This window comes from Ammodytes marinus (assembly GCF_949987685.1).
Source record: "Ammodytes marinus genome assembly, chromosome: 1".
Taxonomy (NCBI): Eukaryota; Metazoa; Chordata; class Actinopteri; order Uranoscopiformes; family Ammodytidae; genus Ammodytes; species Ammodytes marinus.
The window spans coordinates 24280105-24292843 of record NC_137230.1 but is presented as its reverse complement, the minus strand read 5'-3'; the positions used below and the strand labels follow the sequence as shown (position 1 = coordinate 24292843).

At 39.2% G+C, this 12739-nt stretch overlaps 2 protein-coding genes and 1 long non-coding RNA gene across 4 annotated transcripts; 1 reads left to right on the top strand and 2 right to left on the bottom strand.

Moving 5' to 3' along the window:
* Positions 1–439: 439 nt before the first annotated feature.
* LOC307249052 lies at positions 440–2932 on the top strand. The gene is made up of 4 exons (XR_013844823.1): positions 440–551; positions 1583–1783; positions 2091–2190; positions 2764–2932. It is a non-coding gene; the product is annotated as an uncharacterized lncRNA (long non-coding RNA).
* Positions 2933–3094: 162 nt separating this feature from the next.
* On the bottom strand, positions 3095–9127 carry gtf2f2a (general transcription factor IIF, polypeptide 2a). 2 transcript variants are annotated; one of them, XM_080025635.1, is made up of 9 exons: positions 8993–9127; positions 8537–8610; positions 8177–8201; positions 7670–7808; positions 6271–6330; positions 5102–5183; positions 4310–4409; positions 3877–4020; positions 3095–3763 (listed from the first exon to the last, which is right to left on the bottom strand). In XM_080025635.1, the coding sequence occupies exons 1-9, from the start codon at positions 9056–9058 to the stop codon at positions 3641–3643; spliced, it is 813 nt and encodes a 270-aa protein (XP_079881761.1). In that variant the 5' UTR covers positions 9059–9127; the 3' UTR covers positions 3095–3640. The 2 variants fall into 2 exon arrangements, with proteins under 2 accessions (XP_079881761.1, XP_079881762.1); XM_080025636.1 differs by lacking the exon at positions 6271–6330.
* Positions 9128–9227: 100 nt separating this feature from the next.
* Positions 9228–12570, bottom strand: gpalpp1 (GPALPP motifs containing 1). The gene is made up of 7 exons (XM_080025621.1): positions 12381–12570; positions 12139–12268; positions 11545–11637; positions 11178–11457; positions 10760–10924; positions 10549–10650; positions 9228–10403 (listed from the first exon to the last, which is right to left on the bottom strand). The coding sequence occupies exons 1-7, from the start codon at positions 12460–12462 to the stop codon at positions 10185–10187; spliced, it is 1071 nt and encodes a 356-aa protein (XP_079881747.1). The 5' UTR covers positions 12463–12570; the 3' UTR covers positions 9228–10184.
* Positions 12571–12739: the final 169 nt, after the last annotated feature.

The following is a 12739-nucleotide window of genomic DNA, read 5'->3' as shown; positions in this document are numbered from 1 at the left end:
TAACCCTTATCCCGCTGTATAGACTGGGAGGCACAGTACTGTACATATTTAGGCTACCTATTTAATTTAAGTTAGAATCCGGCCCTACTTTTTGCACTCTGCACCATTTCCTTGTTCAATTTAAAGAAATTGGTTTATGTGGAGGTTGCTTTTAATAGGCTACATATTCATATAGGCATACACATTTATTTATCTTCTATAGGCATATGTTGAGAGCCATACGTCTTTTTTCTACGTAATACATTTAAATAAATAAACTGCAGGTCTTTACGTTTTTTAGCCTTATCCAAGGAACTCGTAATAAATAAATAAAACATTATCATGCGCACTTCTCCAACTGTGAGCACTAGAGGGCGACAATGTTAATTAAAGTTCCCTCTTTGGCCTCGAGAGGGCGGAAATGAATCGTGCCTGGAACCTATTTAAGCTGGACGTTCCAAACACAACGGTCTTTACCCTGTATGCTCTCCTGGTGAGAGCTCAAGGGACGTAGAGAAATATAATGCAAAACGACCTCAGCGGCTCAACACCTACCACCACCATGCACTACTGTAAGTATATTACGTCTCGTGCTGTTAGAGGAAGCAAAAGTAGCAGTTAACTGGGCGATTTAAAGTTTTTACTTTAAAATCTCTTTGTGGACACGTGGAAGTAAGCTGGAGCCATTTTGTGCCACCGTCTGAATCCACCAATGCAACATAACATAGCCCACTTAACGGTTAACGATGGCGAAGTAGGTTATCAGGCTTAATGCATAAATAGTTTTCAGTAGCCTACTCCTCAGAGTTATGATAAAGTGGTTTTCAAGAAAGACGAACAGGTTTCTACGGGCACATGTACAATGTAGCATAGCACCGGAAATGCCCCTTTTCTTCCATGACTTCATATAGCCTAGCTGACACCAATGTCCTAAACGGGGTTTAGCCGGGTTGGCCGATAAATTGAGGTACAATGTCATTAGCTTATCAGTTTGGTTGTTGAACTCCGCTTGAATAACTAGCTAAGTTTTGGGAAATACATCTCCATATATTCATACGAAAATGGGGTGATGTATTATGAGTAACGATACTAATTTTACAGAAAAATTAGAGTTCAACTAACATGTTTTGGGACTATTGTATTTGGTGATTGATTGTGTGTTGTAGTTAACTGGATATTTCAGGGTCTAACCATTTATAACTACTGTTATATACTGTGGGGTAATCTATTCCAATGTGTTTATAGCTTTGCTGCTTTGTGAGAACCATTAAAAAGGTTATTCTGGATCATACTGGATTATACATTTCACCACTGATACTTGACCAAAAGCTGCCTTGTTTTCTAAAAATGTTAGTTATGTTACAACAGAATCTTTTTGTGATTTCAAAGAAAATGGGTTTGTCATAAAGCCAATTTAGAGCCTCAATTTTCCCTCAAATTAAAAAAACTAAGCTGGTCATTTTTATACACTAATATGCCGAAGTAGCTCATAAGAATACCACCCTAGAAACTAAGGTGCACAGTGCTGTTTGAATTGACCTAGTATCTGTTTTTATAAAGGTGATACCTCAAATAACCCTTTCACTTTTTTTCTCTCTTTTAGTGGATCATATGCCATGTGGTGGACAACTGTATGATCCAAATGGAGGCTGATGGCTGTGTTTCAGCTGAAAATCCCAGTGATTTCGATGCTGTTTTAACACTGCAGGCTGCCATGGCAGTGAAATTAATGTAGAAAACAGGGTCTGGGGAAAGGAACCCAGACAAGATAAACGCTACAATCTGCTTCAAGCATGGCTGAAATGTACGTAAAAGGTATAGCGTGTTGTGTGCTTAGTTAAATGTATAATTTATCAAGCCTTTTGGCCTGTTAATTAGCTGCATCTTTGACAGCCTGGGCTCTCTGTCGTGAGACAACCTGGGTTTTACTAAATCAGATGCAACATTAAAATGTCCCTGAAATGCTTTCTGCCCGCCTCTTTCCTATGGCGTCTCGGTTTGAATCGGGGTGGATAAATCAACATGTCTGATATGAACTTGAAGCTCCCAGAAATCTCCTGAACTACTTCACAATTCTGTACTGAGACTGTCTTGTTTTCTCCCTTTTCCAGCCTCAGGGTTGAAGCATGGGGGAGATGAAACCAGAGAAGATATTGTAGTGGTTGGAACATGCACTGCTGAACAGTCTTGGTCAGTGTTGATACTCTGCAGGTGAGCACTAGTAATGCTATCTTTAGATGGGATACTTAAATATGCATCCACTGATAGACCTAAAGCAAGCTACATTGGCTTCAAGGTTTGCATAGAGATGCTAAAGTGAACATTCCCCGCTCTTTCTGACTGCTTCATGCTATAGCAGCACGGATTGAATTGAGGAATACATGAGGTTGTTAAGCAGGATCAAATGTCTGGAGTGCAAGACTAAATTATTTCACCCACTAAATCTTGAAGTAAATTTCATATGCTCTACTCCAATGTTCAAGAGACTTACAGAATCAGTTCATTAAACTTGTTTGTCTCTGGAAATATATTTTCCATCACAACGCAGTAATTTGTTCTGAGTGTTTTTGGTTTGCATTGTTATCAATCTGATTCTTTTACACATGTTAACACTTAGCATGTAGCTTATAAAAGCATGTTTGACATTAACTGTCTTTAAGATCAGAAGGCACAAATAATTTCTGAAGGATGTCTTTGACATAAATGTGCTGTATTGTCGCTGCAGGATGACTTTGTGACATTAACGTGCTGTATAGTATCTAAATGTTTCTCGTTTTCTTGCAGGCAATTAAGACACTGCAAACACATGGAGATTGGATTCGGTGGAACAGTTTTTATTTTTTCATTGGCCAGCAGCATTAGTCCTACACTAATACAGCCACACAACATGAATCGGTGTGCTGTTCATGTAATGTGCCAAACTGTCTATAATGAAATAAAATATTCAACTCCATCTCTGAAGCATTTGTGAATGATTTTGAACTTCATTAGTTATGGCTAATAACAGGGGGGTGCAATTAAATGCACCATTTGGGCCATAGGTTTATGTACAAACAATCATGAAGCACGGTTTGAGTGGTTCCACAAAATGCTTCAAGATTTGAAAATGTCTTGTTGGAATACATTTATTGCATAAGTCAAATGTAAAACACGTACAAATTACAATGATGGGCTACTGTGAAGTAAGAACATAGGGTTACAGCGGCCGTGCTGGTTAAGATGTTGTCTACAACAAACTGGCTGAATTTCAAGTCCCAAATCATTGTGGTCAAACCTGTAGGGCTGTATTCCTAATTAAAAAAAAAAAAAACACATTCCAAAATAAAACATATAAAAAGCCTAGGGGGTAAAAATTGAGCAATTACCTTGTCACATCCTGTTTGAATGCTGAGAACCAGAGTTCATAAAAGATGGATTTGTCTTAACATTCTGTGGCCTGTTCTAATGGACAGGGCTCTCTACAGGGCTGTGCTTGAGTAGTGACTGAAACCACATCAGGAATATACATGGCTCTTATGGGAGTACAACCATTACCTTATCCAGTGTATTTTGAGACCAGGTGTAAAATCAAAAGGGAAGCCCCAGTGTCCAACCAAGGTCTGGGAGGGAGGTACCCTCATTCAGTATAAAGATGGTGTGTCAGCCTTGGGAGGATCAGAAACTATTCGTCAGTCTTTTCCTCACTTTGGTAATGTCGGTATTCTGGCTTGAGCTCCCATGTGTTTTTGTGTGTTCCCTTCACGTTGTAGACGCCGATATCACGTAAGATTTCCTTCAAGTAAATCTGGGGAAAGAAAAAGACCAAATATAAAATACTTTGCTCTCGATCTATGGCCAATATAACTGTTTGTAATCAATTGAATTAACCAAAGTCCACATGCAGCCCTCTCGTCTTACCACGGGCTGTTTGGTGATGTCCACCAGGTCTTTGATGTTGTAGAACTGGTGCTTCTCAAAAGCAGAAAACAACATGTCCAACACCTGCTGTTTGTCAGCTCTTGCTCTCTTTCCCTCCTCCTTCTTTTTCCTGTCATACTCGAGCTGCAGCAAAAAGTAGACAGTTAGGCATCACAAATGTTCCATATATTACACAGCCATACCAGTCTTAACTTTTATAATAAACCTAATTTGAGTACTGCCAACACATTTCTAAAGAATGCAATAGGTTTGTCTTCCTTTAAGTCTCCATTTTGTATTAATGTAAAAGTGTAATTTTCCATGGGCTTTGACATTCCCAGTGAATACTTGGTCAGATGCCACTGTTGTTTGTCCACACTACATAAAAAGATTAAAGATTACAAACGATCCTGATAACGATATTATTCCTTACGTTGTAACTATGGTTGGCCACAGGTTTGTAGTTGTTTGTGACGGGACTTTGCAACTGCTGTGACAGCCTGACTGGTTTGGCGAGCTCTTCAATTTGTAACCTGTAAAGACAATTACTTGAATTATGACATATAACATATTGTGTAGTGTGTGACTTGAAGAAAATAAATGTATGTACAGTCAAAACTGAAATTATTCATACCCCGCCCTGGCAAATTTTGACTTAGTTACTTTATAATAAAAATAATTTTGGACATGCTTTTTGTTCAAATGTAAATAAAAGCTGAATCCCCCCCCCCCACCCCACAATGATGCCTCTTGTACATCATCTTATTATCTTTTGGGAGAAGCCTGAGTCATTTCCAATCAAGAAAAAGCTTGCTGGTTTCATAAAAGTAACTTTAAGTCAAAATTTGCCAGGGGTATGAATAATTTCGGTTTTGACTGTATGATGTGATGCAGTCAAATAAAATAGCTGTAGAATTTATGTTACTTATGTGATTATAGAATTTTTACTATTTGAAGTGTCTAATTATAAAGAGGTTATTACTGTATATAATTGCACAGTTATGGCCATTTTTCAAGTCGATCCCTTTCCGTTTACCTTAATATTTTAAATGTAGCACACATGAAACAATGACATCAGGATGTCCACACACAGCTCAAGACATACATAAATGATAATCTGGATTAATTTAAGAATCTCTATTCATGCATTCAATATTCCATATGAAATACATTTCCAGACATACTAACTTGTCTGTGCACATGCACACCCTTGTGATATACTGACCTCTTCAGCCTCATATAGCTTTCACTAACAGCAGGTCTGCATTCTGCTCTCTGCACTACCACTCCATCCAAGGCAATTTTATCTGTAAAAGAGAAGAGTTAATTAAAACCTAAAAAGAATATTTTTTAAATCAACATGTCTCCATGAATCTTTACTGCATGTTTCATTCAAGTAAGGATGGGGAGAGTGGTTGCAATGTGGTTAAGTGAGAAGGTATGGAATAAAAGTTATGAATATAGTTCAGTCTGGGCCCTCTCCTGAAGTTGAAAGAAATATGTAAGAGCAGTCAACGGTCAGTTTTTTAAACATTTGCTTTAGATCAGTCAGATACAGTAAATGCACTCATCAGATCTCTCAAATTGTATAGCATAAAGCAACACCACGCTAGTTCCCCTTGACCTAGCACTCGCATATACATCTAATATTTCTTTACACATCTGAAAAATGAAATTACAATCACAATTGAGTCAATTTCATCTGAATACTTGGCGAGTATGAATGTTTCAGTCAGTTACAGCTTTGGTGAAGGGGTTAAATGAACAAGAGTCTGCTGGCCGTGGTAGGTGAAGACATTCTTGCCCCTTATACAACAGCTTTTTTAGTATTGTCAGCGGAGAAAAAATGTGAATGAGTGATTCTACGCACCGCATCTAAAGCGCCACTTGATCCCATCCCAAAGCCTTAGCTTATTTACATGTAATTCTTAAGGAAGCTTTCTGATGCACTTAACAGTAGATCTAAACTAACATTCAGAACAGTCGGTCGCTCATTTTCTTCACCAACACAATGTCAAAACTGGACTGGCATGACAACCATCACCACGAACTGGAAGCACTCAAGCTGCTCAAGCTCAGTGTCGACCTATCTGACCCCAGACTCTCACTTCAATCCTCCAGACAGAATCATTCAAACTGAGTGCAGAAACTCCACACTAGCTCAAAATGAGAAGAGGAGGGCTGTGTGATGCTATACGGCAAAACTGGGCCCTACATGAGGAAAGTGTGTCTAAAGTTTTTTGTGCAAATACATGCGTCCACCAAAGCATGTGTATGGGTGATTTTTGTGATACTAAAATTGCCATTTTTCAATAAAAATAAAAAGGCACTCGGGTGTGTCCGATTCCTAGTGGTGCAACTTTTGACACCCGCTGGAGAAACAGGAGGACTCACCTGGACCTGCCCCCGCCCCCGAACCTGAGCTGCTGCCATCAGATCTTTCTTCTGACTGGCCTACAGGGAGGGAGGGAGGGAGGGATGGTGAAAACAACAAAATACAGGGGATGGAGGAGGGGATCGAACAGTAAGCGCCACACCCAGGGTTAAGTCGCACACGGAAAAAGGTTTGATCACACAGTTTCTCGGGGAAATCACCGACGGGTACACAAGCGTGCACATGAGCAAAAAGCGAGCATGCCCTTTTATAACAAGCGAGCACAGAGATAGCCTGTCCCACCACAAATACACATCCACCACCACGCAGGACTGCACATATACTAACGGAACTTACTAACCTATTAAAAACCATATGTTACCAACCCTTTTCTTCTGTTCCAGGTTATTGACAGAGCAGAACTATTTACCCCCTCTCTCTAGTCTCTACTCAATTTTATACATTCTAAATTAATCTGGTAGCTGCGTTCTTGGCCAGATCTTTATTGAAAAAGAAGTTTAATATCAAGTTGTACTATTAAATGTCTATGGTTAACAAAATATACATACTATTTCAACTGTGCAGCCCACACACACACACACACACACACACACACACACACACACACACACACACACACACACACACACACACACACACACACACACACACACACTTAGCATGTAGCCAACTGTGAACACTTCACTGCAATATGTATATGACAAATAAAATCTGAATCTATCCACACACACACACCCCCAACACACACACACACACACACACACAGCAAGAACATAAGCACAAGCTCACCAGCACCCATAGCAACAAAACACCTGCATTACATTCAGATAGCATACAAGGCCGGTGAAATCCAAACTAAACCAAAAACAAAACACATGCACAAATTAAAACCAACCAAATTCAGCTCCAAATGATTTGGATTGATTCTGATTTACTCTATGATAAATCAATTCCAAATGGGGCCATTGTGCCTGATCAGGTACCCAATCAGCTGAGGTGATTGGCAGTGGATTGGAAAGGGCAAACCACAAACAAATGACTGACACTTAACTTCCCTCATACATCAGACTGGATGAAGATTTGTTTTTCACCCAATAGAGCAGCTTTCTTTTGTTTCCCACACTGTGTCCACTAAGAACAATACAATCATTTTGACAATGTCATCACCACAGACACAAGCAGGGCAAGAGGCAAGAGGATTACTTCGGAATGAATATGGCAAGCTGTGTTCACACAGAACTTACCTCTGCGGCTCCTGTTAAAAAAAGATCACTGCACATCACAGAAAACTAATAATTTGTGAATTATTAGGAGCGCCTCATCTGGCAGCGGAAGCGTTCAAAAAGCACACACTCGGAATTCGCCGGCTGGGCTCAAGACACGACGACAGAAACTCACCCGATGACGTCTCGGTGAAGACCGCCAAAGTCTGACCTCCAACCGACTGCATCGTGAACGGGTGGTCGCGAGGCGCAGACACCGTCTTATCCTCTATACCCTCAATCACTGTCAGCTCTTCGTTTAAAGTGAAAGACACCTGTAAGGAACAAAGTCATCCACATTTTATCTTTTTGGACCTATAACTTACTTTGGACTTAACTGCCATCAGCCTGTGACAACAAGATAGTCACTTATTGAAATTGTGAGAATCTGATTGTGTATTGCACAGTTATCATCAATAAAATGTATTAGGATGAACCAGCTTTGAGTAACGACCTAATAAAGTTGTAATATTTTAATCATAAATGCTATAAACAGTAGGTGAGATACTATCACTGCTAATTAATATTACTTACAAAACACAATAAAATTACTTAGTTCTTCCCCAAATAGTGTGCTGTATGTGGAAGATGTCCATCACCAAGATGCTTTGTACTTTTTTATTTTAAGAAGAAGAACCCTTACCTCTGCTTTTCCTGCATTTCCTTTCCTTGGAGAAAGACATGAGACAAATCAGAATTCATTGATTGGAAACAACAATCAAATATTTAATTTAATTTAAAATGCATTTATCAACAAGCAACAAAATGCTGCTTGCATAACTATATAACTATCTAGCTCACCAAAATAATCTTACCCATCACCAACACATTCTAAATTTCCAATTTTCTCTGTCCTTCCCTATCCAAATATACAGTCACACAACACAACACAACAAATCACACACACACACACACACACACACACACACACACACACACACACACACACACACACACACACCAGCTTTTTGCTATTTCTTTGATGCTAATTTGAGTCACATACTTGCAGATTCGGAGTTTCCCAACGTCTCCTCTGCCCGTCGCTTTTGCCCATTGCTGAGAGAGGTATTTGGGCACCTGCATTAAGAAACATAATTGTTTATTTTATGAGGGATGTTATACACAACTTGGCAAAAGTCCAACAGAATTATGCTTTCATGGCCACTAAACTGTATCCTGTTGATATGACTAAACGATTATCTCTAGCGTTTAACTCTTGTTTTGCATCAAAATAATCGCATGTGTGTAGCTTTCTTGGACCAGTTTAACTTAGTTACTTCACTGTTAATGAACTGACTAAACATCGGCTACAGTACAGCCTAGACTGTAGGCTACTTCGCACGGTGTATTTCATTGTAGCGGTAGACGCTAAGCTACATTACTGTTAGCTCTCGCTGTTTCAATAAATAGCTGGTCCTATATCTCACGAAAGAGTTTCGTTAAAAGGACTTATACGCACCTTTACCAACCACACACCTGTGTTCTGCTTGGCACCGGTTAAGTCTACTTCTCCTTTCTCTGACATGTTTTTAAAATTAGGTTTGATAGTTTATCAATACAACCGCGTGACGCATGCGTGAAACAAACAAGAAAGTATGGCGTCTCTGGAGGTCCACATCATTAGTACGTCCTTCACGGTTGACTAATATGAGAAGTACTGTATATTCGAAAAAAGGCTCATAAATAAGAATGCATATAAGAAAAAAACATGTAGATTTAATGAATTTAAGGAAAAATATTAGCAAAAACAGCTTATTGGACAGATGGGAGACGGCTACAGAGGGTGATGCTGCACAACAATGCATGATAAGCAATCTGTACAAAATGTTCTACACAAAATCATATATAAAACCACTTTTTTTTTACAAACTGGATTACTTACTAACTGGATTCGAGGCACTGAGGGACAAAGCTTTTATGACATTGATTATTTCAGGTTCAAGAAAAAAACTATGTTCCACTCACACTATACAAACATCAAACTATGTTTGATGGAGCTAAATGAATAAAAATAACGTTTACATTTTTGGGAAGTATTGAACAAGCCAGAATTATAGCACCCGCATTCACATATTGTTTGTGATTACAAACTCTTACACCAGGGCAAAAGTATTTATCAGCTATCATTGTAATTGTGCTGTTGGATTAATTTATGAATCTTGATGCTAACTATGGAAATGAACAACAACAATAATCAATTGTTAAATATGTTTTCACACTATAACTTCTGAATTATGTTTGCATACTGTACCAGATGAAAATGACTTCCAACATAATAAATGTCAACTAAACTACATAAAAAGGGTGATTTTTAGAAATCTCAAGAGATAACCTGAAAAACTGTATATCACTGTAGGAAAAATATTTTATTTATTTGAATATCCCATCAATATCATCATCCCTAAAACAGTGTCTCCTGGAGAAATGCAAGCTGCTCCACTGATTTGAATCTTTAACTCCCATAAATGAACATGTCTGCCATGTATTTATAGTCTGCTAAATTGACCACATATAACTCAAAATTCAATTTTACAATTGTGTATCTGTAGAAACATAGTCCATACAAAGCCTGTATGAAAAAGTCCCCAGCCAGACTGTTACTGGACGTCTGCATGTTCAAACCCATTTGGCTTTTACATTTTGACAGTTTGTTACAGGAACATTCGGTCCGTGCTGTGGGAAAAGCGCGTGTTCAGCTCCTGAGATTTCTTGAGCAGCCGCTGCTTCTGCGCTTCATCAAAGCGATTGACCTGCAGATCCTCATCACGATCAAACGCCCTCCTCTCCACAGGTTTCTCAGCCTTCACTTTGGCCTTTTCCTTCATGGTCTTCTTGTGCAAGTTTATCAGAGACTCAGCACGTTTAGACTTCTAAAGACAGTAGAGGAGTGGGTAGAGAACATATTAGTCCTGAGTTCTATTGGAACAATTGTAAAATATACACATCACATCTGACATTAATTATATTTAAAGGAAACATTTAGGAAAAAAAAAATTATGTGATAATACCACTTACATTATACTTAGTCACTTTCTCTGCCATTTCCAAGTCCTTCCGGGGGACTTGTGGGACATCGTCTTTCTCCTCCTCACCCTTCTTCTTCTTTTCAAGGCGTTCCTATTGGTTAAGAATAGACCCATGAAATACAGGGAAGTAACATATGTAACATGTCTGATAAGAATGACAAATAATAATTATAAAGATACGTTCAATTTTCATTAAGTACCTCGGCCTTGCGCTCCTTGTCTGCTGGTGTATCGGTCCACATAGAGCGGTCCTTGTTCTTCGGACCCGACTTCTTCTTGAAGGTTCGAGCCCCCAGGCCAATGTGCTGCAGTTCTGGTGGGAGCTCTGTCATCCATGTTTCTCTGCTCACCACCTCAGGAGTTTCCTGTTGTTGCACAGACAATACACACATTAAATATTTCAGAGATCTTCATAAAATGTGGGAAAAAAACGAGTTCCTGCAGATCCTTAAAAATGCCATATATAAGGCATCAAATAAATGTATGTAAAAATAAGGCCTTATTTGTAGAAAAATGTCTTCAATAAATCATCAAATCAGCATTTAACTGAATCATTTGACAAGTGCAGACTTTACAGATGAAACTGCTGGAAGAAATAACAAAAAAAGAAGGACTCACTGTTCCCGTCAGCTTCTCTTTCATCCTTTGTGCTCTGCGCTCAAAGTCCAGGGCCACGGTGTCTTGAATGGGCCCTTTGGCCGGCATGGGTCCAAACACACCCTCCTCCTCTCCCTCACTGCTGGAGGATTCAGCCTGGTAGCCTGGAGGTAGGGCAGGCCCAGGGAATTCCTCTCCATCTTCTTCTTCTTCTTCATCATCATCATCATCATCATCATCATCATCATCGTAGGCTGCTCTGCGAAACCCAGGAGGCAAAGCCGGTCCCAGCACAGGAGGCCTTAGGGGAACACCAAGAAGTCACAGCTTTCCGAATTTATTATTTCAACAAACTGTAATACACACTGCAAGATTGTTTCCCCCTCACCTTTCTGGTGAACTTTGTTGCTTCTTAAATCCTGGTGGCAGTGCTGGTCCAAAGAAACCATCATCATCTTTTTCTTCTACCTTTGTCTCAACCCTGTTCAAAGGACATGTGTTACTGTGTAGTTTGATGTTGTTTGGGACATTTAGGTTCTATAATCAGTGTTGTGGAAGCTACTTTGAAAGCATAGCTTTGCAAACTACCAATGACTTTGCACTGGAAGAAATACAATTATAAATAACAAATTAAACAAATAAAAAATTAAGAACAATAACCAAATATTTAGCTTCCTGGAAGATGAATAGCCCTGAGATCTAAAACTGTCCTAAATTAAACAGTCCTATCTTGCCTCTTCACATGGCCAAAATTACAAGGAATCTCACATTATCTGGGGCTGGTATGTGTGGTTCCAATTAGATAAGCAACGGTAAAAATCAGAAATTCATTAATTCCCCCCAAAAATTAACAACTTCAATCACTATGCAAACCAACTACCAGCAAGCTACTGCAGAGATTTAGTTAAACTACTAATTTATTGACATGCAGTTCACTACCCACCAACATTGTCTATAACTTCTAGTACAGTTCTAGACCTACTTTTCTGCAGATCTGTCTTCATCTTTATGTGATGTTTTGGCTCTTTTGAACGACACCTCCTCCTCACTCTCATCCGACGAGCTCGACGTTTCCCCCCGTTTGTACCCGGGAGGCAGAGCCGGGCCGGAGACTGACACAGGGCGAGAGAGGAATAAACAATAACTGCCACGAGGGGGAAAGCAATCTTTTGAGAATATAATGGTTAATAAAACATTTGATCGGAAGTAAAGGTGGTTTCTTACAATCATTATCAGAGTCTTCATCGCTATTCTCCTCTCCGAACATCCGGGGTACGGGAGGTCCGATTAGTTTATCGGACGACATTTTTGACAAGGCTGTCTTACTTACTAACTACTTTTTATCAATATCTGTCAAAGTAAGAAAGCTCTCCCATTTACCAGAATAAAGGAATAAGCCTCGGAGGAAAAATTTGACCTCTCACCCAGGAAGTAAACAGTGAAGCGTTGGGTATCTTGTGTCAAGCTAGCTGAACTTAAAACAGAAGAGAAGCCTTATGAGCTGCAAGAATAAAAGCACAATATATAACATTTGTTTTACTTTATTGATTTTACCTTCTATTAATTAGTTTTACTTTATTGAT